This window comes from Anser cygnoides, chromosome 11 (genome assembly GCF_040182565.1).
Source record: "Anser cygnoides isolate HZ-2024a breed goose chromosome 11, Taihu_goose_T2T_genome, whole genome shotgun sequence".
NCBI classification, from domain to species: Eukaryota; Metazoa; Chordata; class Aves; order Anseriformes; family Anatidae; genus Anser; species Anser cygnoides.
Genome location: NC_089883.1, coordinates 10,571,859 through 10,591,665, shown reverse-complemented (window position 1 = coordinate 10,591,665; position 19,807 = coordinate 10,571,859). Strand labels below are relative to the sequence as shown.

Genomic DNA, 19,807 nt, shown 5'->3' with positions numbered 1-19,807 from the left:
TCTTGGCCTGTGCTCTTCTTCCTGCGTGTTGCAGACCTTTCCTTGAAAATCTGGCGCTGCAGCAATGCTCTCTGAAAGCTTCACTGCCATCCTGTAACACACGAAAGGATCTGATGTGGGTATCTCCAAATGCTGTCCCTCTTCCCTAGAAATCTCAAGGTTAAACAGAAGAAACAATTTATGTAAGGCTATTCAACATCTATATATTATTATTTGTACAATTACAGCTCTTGTACTTTGAGAAATACAAATATTATACCCAGAGTGAGTATTTCCAACAGTAGTGTAGTCAACAAACTTCACTGTGAGCAGGACTTTACCTTGTTGGATATCTGACACCTAGCTGAATTTGTTTGTCAGTCATCGACTACAGGGGCAGCTTTAAGGGTCATTGATTAAAAGGGAGCTGCCCCATGGGAGGCTGCTCTGCTCTGTAGCCACAGCTTTGGTCCTGTGAAACTTCACAGGGAGGTGGTAACATATTGGTCGCTTAGGCATTTCTAGAGGGAAAAGCATGCTCCATACTAACTCATTTTATACCAGCAGTGTCACCTTTGGTATATCCAACAGTTCATTTGGAAAGGAAAAGTTACTCGTAGGCAGAACGTGTGGAGATTGCTTTGTAGCAAAAGTAGTAATACAGTTAAATTTTTTAAACATTGTTTTTAGTTAAATAAAATAGAGTGCTGGAGTGTACCTACCACAAATCTAGATAGTGAAATTCTGTTTACAGCAGAACCAGAATGAAAAGTGTTTTTGCTGCATCCAATTTTGCCTAATTGTAATTCTGATTATAATGAAAAAAACACTTTAGTAAAGACATGCAAAGTTTAGATTGGCATAACTGTAAAAAGGTTCTACTGTACTTAATTAAAAAAAAAAAAGTGATCCCAACTACTGAGCCTGTAATACCCAACGAGCCCTGTGGGCTGGCAGAAGCACTGTGTGTTACTGAACCAGGCACAAGTACAAGGCCCGTGTCAGGTTTCAGGCTACCCGGTAGGTCCTCAGAAATGAAGAGGCATCTGTATTAGAGGAAAGCAGTCACTCGTCCCCTCAGCTGGTAAAGTTCCTAGTGGTCAAAAGAAAGAAAGGATCCCCAGCAGTCATAAATACATTTTTCTGTTTTCTTCCGTATAAAACCTGGAGTTAACCTGTTGGAGTAGTCATTGGTGTGAACAAGCAAAATTAATGCTGAAGAGTGAAAAAAGGACACACTACTGTGAATTTCCTAGTGTTACATTTAAAAGATACCTTGAACATGCCTGCAGTCTCAAGTTTTCTGTCCTATATTGGACAGAACGTTTTCTATTTAGAAAAGGTTTCAGTGCCAAGAACATCTCTTGTAGTTTTCTCAATTATTAATAGACAGTTGCATTCAGCTTGGCAAACCTTGATTCAATAAACAAAAATACAGAAATGTTTACTATCATTATTGGACATTTCTCTTCATTGTACTGGTCTCTGCCCCACTGACTTTGTCATTACTCTGACTGTGAAATCTAGAGCCTGTGTCTGCTGTCGCTGAGAGCAGTCCCAGGCAGGATGCTGCACAGAGCACAAGTGCCTTGGTGCTTGCTGGAGGTGGGTAGAGCTCACCTTGGGGGCCATGCAAACACGTGCCCCCGGTGTCCAGCAGATCCACAGACACCCGTGCTTCCAGAGTGCCCATGTAGGCCAGCACTGGAGATCTGGGAGATAAGCTAGCAGTTACACAGGCTTGCGTGCGGATCTCAGCCAGTCAAGAGGGGTAATCTCAACCTGCTACCTGTGATCTGACAGAAGTTTGTTGCAGGCTGTTTGACGCTGCTTGGGAGATGTGTTCTTTTATGATACTGGGTGGCAGCAAATAGAAAAAATTATGGTCAGTAGAGCCTGAACTGTCCTTTCCCACAATTTCAAATTTCAGGTATGCCTTTCAATGAGGAAATTTAAGTCGTGTAACTGAGAACGCCCAGATTCCCAGAAGGCAGGATGTGCTGTCAGCCTGTTGCATGTGTGATTTTACCTGTGCTCTTTGTGTGATGTGGTTTTGCTCTGACTTTAAATTTGTTGGGGCTGCATGGCTTCCACCATGTCAGTGTGAACGGTGGGTTGTTAATGACAACAAAAAGCAAGTTTGTTCCTCAACAAGTGGAGGCTTAGGACAAAACAGAGATCTTCTTGAAAGTCTAGCAGATCCACTGACAGGTTTATGCTATTTTTGTACTGTACTTTCTTGCTTTACTTGGTCTGTTTGTGGCAATTACAGTGGTGGTAGATAAAGGCATGAAAGGTTTGTTTGACATAAAGAAACAGCAATTGGAAATCTTCCTGATAAACTGGAATTTCCTCTTAGTCAGCTGAGTCTGTTTAAATCCAGATGGTTCAATGAAAAATGCCAATGAAATTCATATGTGTAAAGAGAAACATAAACCTCACAGTGACAGTGGTGGAGATCTATTGTATCCCGATGTGTCTGTAGTCATCTCTAAAATAAAACCAACAAGTGGGAGCCACTAGGAAGAAGAAAACTGGCTGATAGGTATAGAACAGATTAGCGCTTACTGCTACACTCCAGGATCTTTTGGCTTCTGCAGAATCACAAGAGAACAAGCAGTTTTAATGTTATTAAACAATAGAACTACTGTGCCATATTTAAGTCTCCCAGAGTGCTGTGCAGCTCAACTGCGAAAGTGCAGGCAGCAAGAATTTCCCTCTGGGTCTAAAGAATGTAGTATTTGTATGAAAGCGTCTGCACAACTGTGGGGACGGAAAATATTAATGTTGCAGCTGGGCTGCAACATGAATACACCTGAGGCAGCAGTAGGTGAATGAGATCTTTTTGAGTTAGACAAAGATGTTGGGAAAGCCAATGCTGGATTTATTTGTTTGCAAACCCCAACATATTTAATGCTTTGGTTTTGTCTTGGCTGATCGTTTGTCTTGACTTTAAGACCAATTTCTTTAAGAAATTTCTTTAAGACCACAAGACTTGAAGACCGTTCTTACATTTGTGTAGAGGTTATTTCTGCCAATAGATGTGAGAGGGTAGCACACTGAAACTGTAATATCCATGCCACTTACATAGACAGCAGTGTGTAAGGGACTAGCTTGTCCCCAGAGCTTGGTTACAGCTCTCCCTGCCAGGGGAGCAGCCAGACTTGTGTCAGGTGAGGGGTAAAGAGGCAAGGAAGTAGGCCTCTGAGCCTCTGGGAATTTCTAGACGCACGTTTTTACGGGGCTGCCTTTAAAACATTTTGTGAGATTGAGCGTGGCTGGTCCTGACTGCAGAAGGGAAAAGAGAGCAGTCTTTGAGTTGTTGGGGTACAAGGGGATAGCTGCTGGGGGCAGCTCCAGAGGTCTGACATCCACCCACACATGCTGCTCAGCTGCCGCAAGGTAGCTTCCCAGAGAGGTAACCCCAAAATACCAAGGATATCTGACTTTGGAGGACATGTTCTCTCTGGAGTGCTGGGTATTCAATCTGACAGTTGAATTTTGTTAAAAACAAATTAAACATAGAGCTAGGTGCTAATACCTTGTAGATGTCCTCTTTTCTTATCTGAAGCAATTCACTTTCTGCATGTTGCACATTCTTAAGCTGAACTCTCCAAAAAGATATATGCTTAAAAACCATGTTAGGCTTTGAACAGCTGAAAATGTTCTTACTACTTTTTTTGCCTTGATAAAGGCATCCATTTCTGCAACCTATGTATAGCAAACCATTATTACAGGGTTTAAAAATTTCTTCTAAAGTACAAGCCAGGTCATTTAAGCCGCTGTTTTTCTCTTTAGCGCCAGGATATAAGTACAAATGCTTTACAGCATGGCCTTACCACACTGAAATATTTGGCTATAGTTGAGTGAGCATTCCAGGGATCCAATGCAGGGCAAGCTCACAGCCTCCAGGCAAAGGTTTGTGTGTATGTGGCCTTTATGGAGAACTTCCTGAAAAACTTTCAGTCAGAAAGTGGGGAGCCTGAGTGAAGACCCCAGCGAGCCATCTCAGATTGTAAGATGGTGAATGTTTAGGGCATTTTGAACTCAGTGCTAGTTGGTCATAAAGGCATTTGATGATGAGGCAAATGATGACCGTGGGGCACAGACCAGGGTATTCTCATCTCCGGGGTTGTTATGGAGCACACAATTCACATTTTTCATATTCTAATGCAAAAAAAAAAAAAAAGATGACATCAAGTCTAATGTACTTGTGCATATCATGCAGATCTATAAAAGATCTCTGGATTGAATAGATGCTACAGCAAATACAACCTGCTGTATTTGAATAGCTTTTGGTGTAAGATCTGGTTTCCATTCAACATCGTTCTCTTTGGGTAGAAAAAGTGTTGTAGATTCATGAATAGATTTCTTTCTTTTTCTTCCTTGACTGTGATTTATTCAGTCCCTTTTTATATGTGGTACATTAAGGGTGAGGAATCTTCAGTACATTAACATGAGATTTGCATGGCCACCTTGCTAGCGTTGTATCTAGTTGCCTTAAAAACCTACAGGAATACTGGGGCTACCGAGTCATAACCCAAATGGTGTTTGAAGTATCAGAAACTATCATTTTGGATTTTGGAAGTCAGTGGGTGTTTTCCTGATACCAGGTATTGTCTGGTGGTGCCAGTGTCAGCGGTGCCTCGTTCTGCCTGTTGGCAAGGATGCAGGGCGACCTGAGGCCACGCAGAGGGGGGCAGCAGGCCCGGGCCTGGGGTGGGCTGAGGCTCTTTCTCAGTGTCTCCTGTCCTCTGCATGTAAAAATGGAAACACTGATGGTTTCCGGCCTCTGTGCAGGTTTGAGATCTGTGTAATAGTGCTGTAGGCCTGCTAAGCGATAACGACGTTTAAGTTCTGATTTAAATATCCTGCAAAAGCTGAAGCAGTCCCCAGAGTTGTTGCCATGTTCTGTGTTAAAGTTCTGACCTTTAACAATGGTAGAGATTACTGGCTGCTTTTTTGTTTGTAACTGTACGAAGTTTACCACAGTGGGCCACTGGTCTGGGCCAGAGGCCACCCAGGCCTTACCACATTGCAAACAAGAATAAAAGTCCCTTTTGGACAGCATCATTAATTTTTCCCCAAAGTAATGGAATGATTCACTTCTGATAGTGTCATGCTTGCAGCGTGGCAATAGTAATTTCTTATAACGAGTAAAGGGAGATTTTATAAAAGGCACAAAACAAGAGTTCTCAGTTGTGTCTAAAGTGTGCCAGAAGGCAGCAAGGCTGATTTCATGACAGTATTACTCAAGTTTTGTTCTAATTTAGCCTTACTTACTGCATTTGGGCTAACACTGAAGAAAGGCAGTGGCGAATTAGATCCAGAATGCAAACAAACAAACAAACAAACATATATAATCATGGCTGGCATTTGTAGACCGCAGAGAAGCAGGGCACAGCCAAACATCAGAAGTGTTCCCCTCAGCCTTGCCTCTCCCGGGTGGGGCTGTTTCACCAAAAATGTTGAGGCTTCTTTTGCAACAAGACCAACAGCCAAAATCACAGTACTTTCCAGAACTGACAGGCAGTTGGTCGTACTGACTTTAAGTAGGCATGTGTTATTCTTTCAGGGGCCTCTGTCAGGGTGTTCACAATTAAACCTTGATTCAGATCTCTGGAGAAGGTGAAGTCTCAAGGAGCTCCAGTGGCTCGATGCCCTGGTGATGTTGGAGTAGTCACAATGTTTAGTGCTTTGTCCTGATATACGAGTCCCAGCTTCCTGTAACTATCTCCTTCTTAACTTTTTCTTGGGACTTGGGAGAACCTCAAGCTCACCTCCAGACTGTTGGTTGGAACAGGGGTGGATTTTAGGAGCGGTGAAGGTGTCATCAGGAGCTCAGGACTGAGTGTGGGTATCATGGCTGATACGGTCAGCAGGCTAGCTGGAGAGTTTGGCAACTCTCTACGCTCAGTAAAGCTTCTCACAAAACTGCAAGCTCTCCAAATTCTCTGTTCTTAATCATGTGAATCAGGGGCCAGAGTTTGGCTCCCAAGAGCTAATTTATGTAAAACTGATTCACAACTCTTACTAAAACTTCAGAAGCGGATTAAGAGAACAGAGGGTGTGTTATCTCATCACTTACGTTGGCTATTGTATCATTAAATGGCAGCATCATAAACAATTCTTTCAGGAATTAATATAAAACTGAAAATAGATTAAAAAAAAAAAAAAGGCATCAGACCAGAACCTTAGGTGATCTTCAGACCCTGAAATACAGATATAAATCTGTATTGTTTTATTGACAGAGATGCATCAGTGGGAACCAGATTTAGATTAATGTAAATGCTAGATTTTATCAAAGCAAATTGCACTGAGTCAGAATGCTACATTATGTAAATTAGTGACTCTGTGACATTTGTCTACATCTTTTATGAAACAAAAATAGGAAAAAACATCAAGGGCTGGAATTAACAGGTTTCATTTAGGTTGAACAGCGGTTTTGGTAGATTGTAGTTGCCTTTCAGAACTCTGTCTCTGTATTTCAGCAAAGAATAAGCTGACTACGTACAGCTCCGGGTCTTTAAGAGCCTGGCTTACCTCTGTCCTTGAATCTGTTGAGCAAAGGCAGATAACCTTGGATGCTTTGTTCCCTCCTATTCTTCATTCTAACCGTTGTGGCCTCCAAACAGCAAACTCTATGGGGCCAGACTCTCACTTCCTTTACACTGAAGTAAATCCAACATATTCTCCTTGTGTTTGGTGGAATTACTCTGAATTTTCAATTACGTTGGAATCCAACCCATGGACTATGAAACTCATTTTATGCTGTAAACAATTAGGAAGATTTGCTCAGCTAGCATTGTATATATATAACTTGCACTGATGCCAACTGTTGTAACAAAACAATGCTGTCAAGGTCTGCGAGGAGCATTAGAGCAGTGATGTTAAGTGTTTAGCAGAATGTGCGTGGAAAATAGGAAGCTAAGGCTTAAATTCTCTACTTAGGTAGATTTCCAGTGAGAAAGAAGTAGGTAAATGATCATGAATTGGATTAATATCTATATATTTCAGAAAGTGATAAAGACTTACAAAACATCCTGGGCTCAGTCGTGTCAGCTGATATCCAGTGGGCTGCTTTCTGTCTTTCAGCATCTAAGAGTTCTTGGCTAAAGTTTTTGAGAAAGGATATTATCATGTAGACTTCCAATTTTTGCCATTAATGGATCCCAAATCAGTTAAAGTTCGAGATATGGTCTAAATCTGTGAGTTTACTTGAACTTTCATTCTCTGGGGCGATAAATCTTTGCTTAGCACAGCAGGTTGAGAAAAAGGATACCTTTTCCTTTGTAAAATTAATCCTTTTTTATTTCTTCAAGTAATCAAAATTCAGATTATGTTAACAGTCCTAATGCTCCGAGCATGGTTTTATGATCAAGACTGTCAAATCTTGCTTCAGTGAGTCAAGTCATGCTGATTTATATCACACACCTAGTGTATGTACAAAGCTTAAGTATATATTTTAAAACTAAATAAAATATATTTTTATGATGTGTTAAAATATTGATCTAAAATGATGAATTTTTCTGGCAGTAGTCCATTAAGACCAGTGATGGAGTCTTGTATCTTATCATCGTAGTTATCTGTGTTATATATTATAATGAGTCAGAGCTTTAAGGTTGAAGTCTTTATTTGAACAGGCAGTTACTTGGTATTAAACTGCTGACGGGAATTCACTTCTCATTGTCTGCTTTCTAAACCTAGATGTCAGCTGTGCAGCAGCAGTTTCCATCTGCAATCCATTCAGCAGAAGTTTCTGTCACTTCTTTGTTCAAGTCAGTTGCAGGAAACACAAGCTGTCGCATCTTCTCCCTCAATCTCTAACCTGGATAAGGCGAGAAAAGCAGCAGGAGCAGAAGGACTTCCAGCTGCCCTTCAGGAAGGGATGCTAGCAGGAGGCCAGGGCTGCATGTGGCGATGACATGCCCAGACGAAAAGTCACGCCTGTCACCTGTGCAGCCCCATCTGCAGTAGGTGGGAAGTGCTGGAGCAGTTGTGGGTCATAGAGGAGGATTTCAGCAAGTGTCCCTGCAGCTCCCCGTGACAGCCCAGTAAGTGGTGCTGGCTCTGACAAGGGTTACCTCGGGCTGCCCAGGGCTCTGCTTTAAAACATCCCACAAAAACTTCATAAAAAAGTGACTTAAGGAAATCACCCTGAAGAAGGAATGTGTTTGCCCCACCAGAGCAGGAGTACTGTATGGGAGTTAATGGCCAAAGGGATTTTGGAGGGCTGACTCTGCCCTTTTAGGTTTGCTCTCCTCTCCAATTGGTAATGGTAGGAGAGGCATTTTGGAGAAAGCCAAGATATGAGACCTGTGGAATGCAGGCTGCTTTGATGTGTCCCACGCTCCAACCAGGCAGTTTATCACCATAGGGAGTGTGTGGATCAAGCTGGCTTTATTTCTACCCTTTATTCCTTAGTACATTTATTCACTGGGCAAACTCATTTAAGGTTTTTCTAGATGTAGGAAGAAAAGAAAAAACAAAGCAAAACACCAGCAACCATGACCAGAGCGTTCCTGTAGATTCTGTTCTGGTAAAATGTGAATGACTCATGGTGAGAAGTACTTTACCGGGTTATATAAGGTCAATGTCGAGTTCGTTGTACTTTAATCAGATCAGTCACAGTTGTTTGGGTCTGTATTTTTAAGCTTATTTCAGTTGTTTTTGTTTACCAAACATGCTCTTATCTCTGGACATTGGAAACATGAAATATTTCTATGAGCAATTGCAGTGTTTTCAATTTAGCTGCTACAACATGCAGACAGTTTGTAGGCAGCGCTGAGCTGCGTGTGGCACTCAGCAGAACGACCTCCCCATCGACAGGTATTGTGCTTATGGCTGCTGCTGCTGTCTTGGGACAGATCTCACCTTGTGCAGGGCCTGGTCTGGTTTGACAGACTTAAAATACAGTGTTTAAATAAGAAAAATCTGGGGGTAAACAAGTGCTAGCCAGCAGGTCAGAGAATGTGAAATGGCTGCAATTCCTGTGTGTAAGCATGTAAAGTAGGCTGGAGTTGATTATCTGCTCTCTCTAAGCAGAGGGTGTAAAATGTGATGCTGCAGTAGCTGAGCTGCTGTCTGCAATTAAAGCTAACTAGTAGTTGCTGACCTGCAGCCTGCTATTACAGGCATCTCTCTCTCCCCAGATCTAGAGGAACTGAGCTGCAGTTGTTGTTGCAGTAAGCACAGATGAAGCCAAAAAGGTTTGGTTTTCAGAAGCTTGAGAATTAGTTAGTTAGAAACTACTCAAGCATTTAGATGTCACTGTGACCAAGAGCTCTAGCACCAGCCAGAGCCCTTGGATGGCTTGAAGGTGGAGCTGCAAAGAGAGCAGGCTGTGCTCTGAAAGCTGTCAGAAGTCTGTAGCATGACCCTCTGAGTTGGTCCCTGGCTCCAAGTTACAGGCTGGCCTCTAAGGCTGTTTGGCCGGGGAAGGATTTTCAAAAGACCTGTGCTGGTAGTCAGGGTACTGAAGTGGCCTGGAGTTGGTTCCTGCCACATTCACATCTGCTCTAGTTACTCTTGAAGTTTGCATCAGCGGCTCTTTTGTGAGCAGCCCAGCTCAGTCTCAGCTCCAAGAACCTATGACTGGCTGTACCTCTGCCTTCTCATGCACTTTCTGACAGATTTGTGCATGCCTGGAGGGCTGTCATGTGCATAAGTCATGTCTGCCAATCTGAAAACGTACTTAGGTCTTTCTTTTTCAAGCAGGAAAGTTCAAGGAAGAAGTAGTAAAATGTGTGAGTGAATAAAGATGTGTTTGTGCTGTTACAATATGTGTGAGCTTTGGCTGGGTTTGCTTTTGTTATGAGCTTGTACTTAAAAAGCTCATTTTGCTCACCAATATTTGAGTTTCATCTAATCCTTGCTGAAGCCTTGATTTTTTGACACAGCACTTAATCAGCATGGTGCTTCTCAGCGCTACCAGCAGCATACAAAAAAGCTGAAATGATTAATCAAGGTATTTGAACAGATTTCAACAGGATTAAGAATTAACTGGAGTTCACCAAAATTTTCCAGCTGAGATGCAGAGCAGGGTTTTTCTTCTACTCAGGACAGCAAGTTAACGTGTAACAAGGCAGTTTCTCACTTGGGCAGTGCTTGTAACTTAAGCTCCAGTGGTGCATACATGGACATTTTCAGTGTAGGAATGGCCACAGGTTGCTGGCCTAGAAGTGTTTTCCAGGCTCTGTGAACTCCCTGCAGAATAAACCTTGTAGCGTGGCTTCATGGAACTTGGTTTTGTGTTGGGTCTGAGCAGGATTTGCCTGCACGTGTGCGCACTTCTCTAATCACAGCTACACATGACATGGCTGCTTAAGGGAGCTCATCTGTACAAGCAGGCAGTGGGATGGACACAGGGCACATGTCCGAGGCTGCACAGGGGATGCCAGCAGAGCACGGCGGTGCCTGCTCTAAACTCAGCACCTTGGGTGCGGTGCTGCTGAGTGATGCATGGCTGCGGTGGGAGCAGGTGATGCTCAGGTCTGTGCTGGGTCAGATCACCTGTCCTCTAAGTGCTTTGATGAACAGTCAGTCACAATCACTTCAAAAGAAAGAAACAAGAAAAGCAAGAACTGGCAATGCTGTGTTTATCTCATCTCTTCCCTTGGACTAGGACTTGAGAGCGTGAGGGTGCCCTGCTCTGATACATGGGGTTTAAATACCCCCAGACTGCAGTAAAATTCAGCTCTGGGTCTGGTCCTTACAGCTGTCAGTGGAATTGAAAACACTTGCTGCTTTCTGCTGGCAGCTGGAGAGTACAAAATAAATATTCCAAAATTTAATTTAGAGTGTGGTTATGGTCAGAGAAGTGGCTGTAAAAAGGCATCTCTTATTCAATAGATACGCTCCCTCTGTATTCTTCAGACATTCCTGCTGATCTCACTGACTGAGAACAAATCGTTACTGCTGTCAGTGCTGCAAAACCAGTAACGCTGTGGTAAAAAGGGTTGGATTCCCTCCTGCTCTGTGCATTGTCAGCAAAAGCATTTTCTGTTTTTTCTGGTGCAGATTTGCAATAATTGGATGATGGACCACAAGGGAGAATAAAGCAGTGTGATTTTTTCCAACTGAGGAGAGATTTGGGGTCTTAAAATTAGAAAAACTGACCAGAGAGAGAGTATTTAAACTAAGCCAGTCTGATTGAGAATGGCTGAGAGTAAATCTGAAGCCCCCCTGTGTCATTTTAAAGTCAGCTTTTTGGGGCCCTTTTAAATAACGCAGGCAAACGCTGGTTCCTGGCTTGGTTTTGCAGGTGTTACATTGCCCTTTTTCTTTGATTCGTGTTTCTTGCTCTTTTAATGTTACCCTGATGATTTCCAAGTTGACAAATAAATAAAATCACAGATAAGAAAATTCGAGGGCTGAGCAATGGAGCAATAAGGTCAGAGAAAGAATAGAGCGTGTAATTCAAGAAGATTTTTTTCTGTGGCATGTGGTGACAATTCTTCAAAATTACTTATTGGAAAAATTCTAGAGTGCAAAGCAATAAATCTGATCTTCAAGTGTGGTTTCACTTTGAAGAGCAACGAATGTAAAAATTACACCTTTGTGCTTAACAGATCTTTTCTTTGTACATCTAAACCTGGAGAGGTCTTCCGTTTCCTGCATTGCTAACAGTAATTTTCTCCTGCTTTTTTACTTCAGTTATCTTTGAAGAGTCTATGCAACTCCAAGGGCCATTGGTTGGACACTGTTTCCCTTTTTTGAATCAGGAGCACTGTTATTCCTAATTTCTAGTTTTCATTTCTCAGACAAGATGAAAACTACTTAAGTACACGAAGGTGCAGTTATTTGCCTAGCGGGAATTCCCAAAGAATCCAACCTACACAATCTTATTAGAGTCTCCAGTCTATTTATGTGTTTGACTGCTTTACAAAGTCTGTTCCAACCCCCTTGGAAAGTTGGTCATGTTCAAGCTTGCAGTCCAGCCAATGGTACCTAACGATGGCTTGTGTCAGAGAGCTGCTGCGATAAAAAGCACTCGCGGCTGTTCACCTCTGTAGCTTGAAGAGACACATGAGAAGGAAAGATCCCAGATCAGTTCTTGCATCCTAAGCAAAACTGTTTGCCTGCATTACTTGAGCAGTATCTAATGTGGAAATCACTGGCATGCAGAAAGTAGGGCATACTGCAACAGCATTTTTACAGGGCTTTTGAAAGTCAAGTTGAATGCATGCAACGTGAAGTACAAATGTCTGCATCCTGACACCTTCCCTGGGTGGGCTGGGCAGGACGGAGGGAATGCAGCACAGCACCTGTGTAGAAATTAAATTTATGTTGTTTTGTATTACTTTTGGGCACCTGTTACATGTGAAATTGTAAGAGCAATGTTTTTCTGCCTTTCTCCTGTATATTTGATGCTTTTTTATACTTTTTTTTTTTAAAGCAGTTTTTAAAACACTTCCATATTTTGCAGAACAGCTGGTGTGATACAGATGATAAAATATAATCTGTCTACAAAACTTTCATGACTAATCCATTACTATGTTTAAAATAAGAATTAAAAATGATTTGGAGAATAGTTTGTTGATTCGTAACCGTGTTAACACAGCTCAGCATATAAATTTACAAAAGCAGAACAAGACAGTCAAGAAGAAGCAGCCACATAATGACAGCAATATATCTGTGTGACAGTGGTAAATAAAAAATGTCTTCTGTAACAGGTATGTATGTGTTAAGAAGATTCCCTTTTATTTTTTCTAGGCGCCAGTAACAGATGTGCAGTTTGGTCCTATGAGACTTCATCAAGATCAACTTCAGGTAACAGATGAAACTGAAATCTTAATTTCTAAGACACACAGACGTTAACTTAAAAAAAACATGTGACTGGAGTTTTTTGGGTATGGAGATCTTCACAGCATTTTTGTCAAGTGATACATGTGTACCTAACAGATTTTTATCACAGCATTCTGTTGTGCATACTAAAAGTCCTGCCTAATTCTTTTCTCCAAACGTCTTAAATCATAAAAATAGAGCTATCTACAGGTATTTCTGCTATCAATTAGCTTGCAATCAATTTAGTATGTTCCATGTTTTGCATTTTATTGGTAGTCATTTCTTAATCAAAATCTCATCAGAACAATACTAAACGTTCTGCTGAGGTTTATTACACCAGCATTATTACCAGTGTTAACCAAACTTGCAATATCATCGCAGAAGATACAAAGTGATCTTGGCAAAGCATATTTTTTTTTATTTTTGCTGTTGACTGGCATTACTTCATACTCCTTTTATCTCTTTATTAATATATGTCATATGCCAGCTGTCCCCTTATTTAGTCTGGGATGGGTAGGAGGTTTGCAGATACATGACTCCTTTGAACATCCTCTGAAAATTCTCCTGTATCCCAAGGCATACTGAAGTATTAATAATCCAAAATGTTCTTCAATCAGTAATGACAAAACTCCTGGGTGAAATTTATCTGGACCTGCTTATTTGAAAATGTGTCTTGGGGTGCAGTTCAAAATCCTCCTGACCTATTGTAGGAATAGACACTATTATCACCTAACATCAAATACTAGGACAGCCTAATTCAACTTTTTCCCACGTATAAATCAGAAATGTTCACTGAATATTTCTGCCTTCTTTATCATTATTAATGGCTGTATGATTTCTGTCCAGTCATGGGCCAGTCTCTAATTCTTCTAGTTAAACCTTGTAATACAGCTGACCAGGTATAAGGGAAAGAAAAGTTAGACAACATCACATTTTTTCAAGCAGAGTATACAAATAAGATCTGCTGACTGCTCTGTGCTATTGCTGAAAACCATTCTTCCAATCCTAAGTGTGTTATAAATTAACTTCACTAAATATAGCCCAAACTATGACATGTTTTTGCAAACAGGTTAACAAAGTAGGTTGCTATAAAAGGAATCTGAAGTAAATGAGAACTAAGTCCTTCATTCTTACAAAAATATGCACTACATGGAAACGTGAAGATTTACTGGTAGACATTCCACCAACCTGGTCCAAAGTGTAACCAGTGCTGGAATTCCTAAAATCACCCAGAAGATAAGTGGCAGTGGGATGTGGTATGCATTGCACATGCTCCAAATTATTGTCTAACCAAAGCATATATTTAAGTGCAATTTGATTAAATTACTGAAAGATTTGTGTCCTGAGACAATAGGCCAAATGCTGGTTTGGTTTATCCATTTTTCCCAAAAGGCTGCATATACTGAGTCATCCACAAAAGCACCATTAACATAGATCTTTTTTTTTGCCAGTCTGTATTCTTTCAGACAAAATACATTTTCCTCTATAAAATATTACCATGATGCAAAGCACAATCACATCAGTGGGAGTCTTAATTAGTAGACTTCATGTTTATCTTTTGTAGTGTATTCCATCCTAGAATTTGAAACACATTTCAGAAGGAATTGGGCCTTCTCATACTTTGAATTATGTGGGCATTGTGTTGATTTTAAAGAGACTCAGAGAGAGTAACGTTACTGGCAATTACACAATAGGTTATGATACAGCAGATCATAGATCTCGTCTTCCATTTCTGGATTTCAGCCATGGTAATCTCCTTGGGTGATATATATCCCATGGCAAGCTTTGTATAGGAGTTGCGCGGGGTTGTACTCCATGTTCAGAGGTATTTCCATCCAGCGTGAGTTCATCTTGACCAGCCTGTCTGTAGTTCCCAGAAGCCCCACAGAGTGGGCTGCTTCCAGTATTTTGGGAAACTAGATTGAGATGAAAAGGAAAGCACAATTTTCATCATGCCACTGAAGCACTGTTAAGTATTAATTCACATGAGGTGAAGCATGCTCCGGTGAGTAATCCAAGTGTTTTGCTGGAGTATGATCCTGGCAAGAAGGGGAAAAAAAAAAAAGAAAAAAAAAAAGAAAAAAAAAAAACAAGAAAAGGGATGTGTGGTAGAAATTTGACAGAAGAAACATAGACTCACTGTTATTTTGTGTACGTTGTCTGAAAAACAGGCATCTTGTCTCAGCTGATTGCCTAAGCTCTCTCTGCAACTAATGAAGAGAGTGCCACTTCATCCCATGTGGATACAGATGGCTTGGCAGAATATTTTATCCACTTGAAAAAACTGTATACAGACAATTATAAAAAACAGTAGTCTGTAGGAAGCAATTATGTTAAAAACAATGAATTAAGCCTTGGAAGTAGCTTTAAAAAACTTGTTAAGAACAGACATAAGTCACAGAATACTATATATGTAAGAATTGTTTGTAGTGATTAACTATCTGTCTTTGAACCAGGTACTTTTAGTGTTTGCCAAAGAAGATAACCAGAGTAATGGGTTCTGTTGGGCTTGTGAGAAAGCTGGATTTCGATGTAATATTGCCAGGACACCTGAATCTGCGCTAGAATGTTTTCTTGATAAACACCATGAAATTATCATTATTGACCATAGACATTCCAGATACTTCGATGCAGAAGCATTATGCAGGTAAGCACCACTTCAGTCTAATTAATGCATAGCTATATAGTGAACAAATTATTAAAGTGGTTTTTTTTTGCTTTTATAAAACCTGTGAAATGTTGCTGGGTTTTGGACAAATGTTCATGTGCAGCATCAATTAATGTTATCTCAATGCTGTGATTATGATTTTTAGTTGCATTTTTAGCAGCATTTTTAGTTGTTTGGTTGGACATTTGAAGCTTGGTCTGGCATGGAGCCACAGCATGTGAATTTGTTGCCATAATGAAGTGTTTTTTTCCAATACCTGGTTCCATGTTCACACGTCAAATTAACTGCAAAGGTCATGTGCCACCACAGGCAATTTAATGAATACATTCACTTCATTAACATTCTGAATTTTTTGAAATGTCACTTGCTGTTGAGTAACTCCAGATGCAAGTAGGCAATGTTTTGTGTGCATGTTTTCATACCTACAACATCTGAAAATCTGTTATGAGGAGGAAAGTTGCACACTGACTCCAAAAATACTTTCACAAACTGCTGTAAAGTATGAAAAAAGGGGAAAAGGATTTGCTTCTCTGTGTGTCTCCACAGAGGTTTGACAGGCAATGGTGCCTTGTTTCAATGACTTTCCAGTGAAATACCCCTTGGGAATGTGTCTAGACTAAATAACAGTCTGTGGGGTGTGGGTGATGGGGTCAGATTATGTACCATGGGTGAGTGTGGTAGGTTCAGGGCACTGGGACAGAGGCTTTTGTCCTTGCTGAAATAAAGTAATTAGGTAAGATCTTTGTCAGTCATGGACTATATAGCAGCACTGTTTGCCTTGTTACATTTTTACCGTTCTGTCCCAGAGTAAAGTGAAATAATCCTTAAATTAGTGAGATATTTTAAGTAAAGTACTGTAGGAAGGTTCTGTACATTCATGGTTTCTGAAATGTGAACTTTAAAAAATGTTAAATGATCTTGCTTTTTATTTAAAGGTCTATCAGAACAACTAAACCCTCAGAAAATACAGTCATTATTGGTGTAGTACGAAGGTAAATGCTCATCTTTACTTATAAATCTGATCAACAAAATGTGAATCTTATCATTGTAAATGTAAATGCTACAGTAAAAAAAATAAAATTAAAACTGAAATAGAATTAAACTTAGAATTAAAACTGAAAACTGAATTAGAACCTCTTACTTTTCTAATGATAATGTAATTATATCATATAGAGTTTTCACCATTGTTGGCTACAGGATTGGGACAGGATTTTTGATTTCTAGTTTTTACTAGAGAGGTGTCACTTGGTTTTGGTGTTTGTTTTTTCCCCTCTCCTAATAACTGGAGGTTTTAGGAGCATGATTCAAACAACCTCTGCAACACCATTTGCAGAACTCTGGAACTGTCTCATAGATCTGTATTTTGATATTAGTAAGAATAACACTTTGAACCTCTCTTGATCTGTCCTTCAATCTGATTGATCACAGCACAAACAGAAGATCTGTTGAGTTACCAAAAAACATTGTACAGAACGATTTGAGCAGTGACAAGTAGCATCTGACCATGGAAATTCTGCAAATAAAATAGGCTGCTAAGACATTGCAATAAAGGAGTGCATATGCTTTTTTCCTCCTCCTCCCTCTTGAATACACTGCTTATATATCTTTAAATAAGTGTGGAGTTTATTTAGACTGTACAGGTGTAGAAGTAGAAGAAATGCAATATATTTAACTTGAAATGAATTTTAGATAATTTCCTCCAAATACAATTTTGAGACTGTCCATTTCTCAGAAAACTTTTATTCCAAAATCCAATTCTGAGGTGTTGAAATTTCCTGTTAACAATGCAGTTTTCCACCACCATTTCTAGGGAACAAAAGACCCTAGTTAAACATTTCAAGGGACTCAATTGTGAATATAATCGTCATTGTTTTTATGTGAGAAAGTCTTATGACTATGAAAACTGTTGCTTCTGCATTCAGAATTGTCTGTCATCAAAGTAATACAAAAGAAAAGAGAAGAAAAGGAGCAGGAGAGAAATAGCAAACGAACTCAAGAGCTTCTTCATGTACATCAGAGAGAAAGACACCTGTGGTTCTGTGGGCCAGCAAATCCTTTCAAAAAGCTAGGAGATTGGAAGGTGGGCTTGCTCACTCACGATTAGGGAGTTGCTCAAAAGGTTTTTTTCTCTGCAATTCATTTTGTCTTTTGAAAATTTTCATATTGTGTGTTGGGACAAGATAAATAGATCCCTGCAGTGACAAGTTCTCATAAGCTTCAGTTCTCAAACTTTTCAGATGTGTCTGGTATCCCTGTCTAGTGGAAACTTCAGAAGTAAGTTTGCCTTTCACTGGGACCAAGTTGATTGTTTCAAGTTCCTGTGTGCTAAACACATGCCTTCTGTAGTTGCCATTTAGGATTTCACAGAGTGAGAACTTTCACACGTTTTCTTCCATTCTGCAAGAAGCATATTTGTGAAAAAGGCTGACATTTAGCCAATAGCATATGGAAGGGCTTCTCTCTGAGGATTATCTTCCTTCAGTTTCCTACAGTTCACTTGTTGGTGTTGTCATTTTTTTATTATTTTTTTTTCCTCCCTGCAATATGCCTGCTCTCTTTCTCTGTACTTTTGGGAGGCAGCGTTATCAGATAGCTGGCATGAGGAATGGAGATAATTTTTCTGACACCTGCCTTTGTCTCTCTGCTTAATCTTGGGCAAACCTTGTACTTTACTAGGCATCATTCACTTTGTGCACAGGAAACAAGTGCATGGAAAACAAAAATGAGGTGCCATAAGATCCAAAATTTTAAACATAAATAAAAGCTATTGTGCCATCTGCTAAACTTGACCAGCTTCCATCTGCTCATTTACAGAAATCTAGCATAATGACCTTCCCTCCAGATTCCATTCATACATTCACATATGTTTGAGCGTCTTTTAACAGTTAGTATAGCCAAGTTTTCCAGAATGATTCAGGTATCTCATTTTAGGAGTATGTCATCATGAAGTAACCTACTAGCAGGTGCTGGGTAATCAACAGTAGAAAATCCATCCTCATTCAGGCATCTTGAGTTGTCTACCTAATATTTGGTATATACAAATAACAAGTGATTTCTTAAAACTTTGGCCATGTAAACATTCAGGTGTATCTTTCACTAGGGACAGCATAAACAACAAAGAATCCAATACAAAAAAGAAGGAACAGTCCAACAGTCTTGCGAATTACTTTTTGTGATGCAAGAAGCTCATTACTTACAAATAGGAAAAAACAGGAAAATAACATATTGGCTTATCTGTGCCAAAGATGTAAGTTTGTAATAAACAAAAAAAAAAATGTTTGTAATGACCTGTAAGGATCTAGCTGTACTAGCATTTAATATGCCATTTGGTGTGCAGGTATGTCAATGCCTTGTCAAATTGGGGTTTCAATTGATTACAAAAATGATGTCTGACTTTATCTTCCTTCTTTAAAAGGCATGCTGATCGTGAAGAGTCGTCAATATTGCCCCTGATCTCTGCTGGCTTCACAAGGGTATGTATGTTTTATAATCCGCTAGATAGCTCTGACATTCCAGAACTGTCATGGAAGAAACTATACTGAAGTGTGGCTGTCAATGACTGTTTGTGTCAGTAATCCAACCTGTAGATCTTGTTCATGCTTCTCATTCTTACATATTTTCCAATTCTGAACTACTGTACATTGTTAGAAATAGAATAATGCTGACAAGGTAGGTGGACATTCTTAGGTATACCAGAAGTGTTACCGAGACATTTCTTCAGTATACACTTATTTCAAAATAAGTATGCTCTGCTTTAATGTATGACATTGACAAAATTGACTAATTACTCTAGCAGGACCAAAGAGCAGCTTGCAGTGAACAACAGAATGTGCTGTGGGAAATCTCTTCTATCAAATGCCAATTCACATCTGTAAACAGGCTTCAGACACTGTCAAGTGCTATTATCTATTGTTTGGAGGCACCTGAAAAGTATTACATTGAATCTGTTCCTTGGCAACTATTCCAATTAAGCAGGAAAGGTGATTATTAGTGTGTCAGTTAAGTGGATTCCTTATTGCATTAAGCTGACAATGGAACAAAAATATGCATGATTTACCACTGTAATTCAGAGTGTTTTGGTTGCATGCTCGTTGGATCTTTTCCTGTCCCATCACAGTCCATCTGGACCCATTTACTTATTTGTAGTAAAAACTTCCTAATACAGGAAGTGTTAAAGCCTGAAAACAACTGTACTTGTATGCACAAAGTCATTCCAGTGGGCACAGAAGTAATACAACACAGGTTCTGAATTATTTATAGATCAGAGCCTTGGAGATTGGTCTAATGGAAAAGCACAAAGTTTTGTTTAGCAGCATTGATGTGGTGGCTTATCTTTGATAATCTCCACCCTCCCGTTCCCCAAATCAATGTCTA

General features: G+C 40.0%; 1 protein-coding gene across 7 annotated transcripts in view; it reads left to right on the top strand.

Annotated features, from left to right (window-relative positions):
• The window catches only part of LOC106043357 (high affinity cAMP-specific and IBMX-insensitive 3',5'-cyclic phosphodiesterase 8A), a 141,683-nt gene that overhangs the window by 78,766 nt on the left and 43,110 nt on the right, over window positions 1–19,807 (top strand). For all 7 annotated transcript variants that reach the window (XM_013192769.3, XM_048072055.2, XM_048072057.2 and 4 more), the window contains exons 2-5: window positions 12,694–12,750; window positions 15,222–15,412; window positions 16,369–16,425; window positions 18,849–18,906. In XM_013192769.3, coding sequence (XP_013048223.1) covers window positions 12,694–12,750; window positions 15,222–15,412; window positions 16,369–16,425; window positions 18,849–18,906 — 363 coding nt within the window. The remainder of the gene's footprint in view (window positions 1–12,693; window positions 12,751–15,221; window positions 15,413–16,368; window positions 16,426–18,848; window positions 18,907–19,807) is intronic.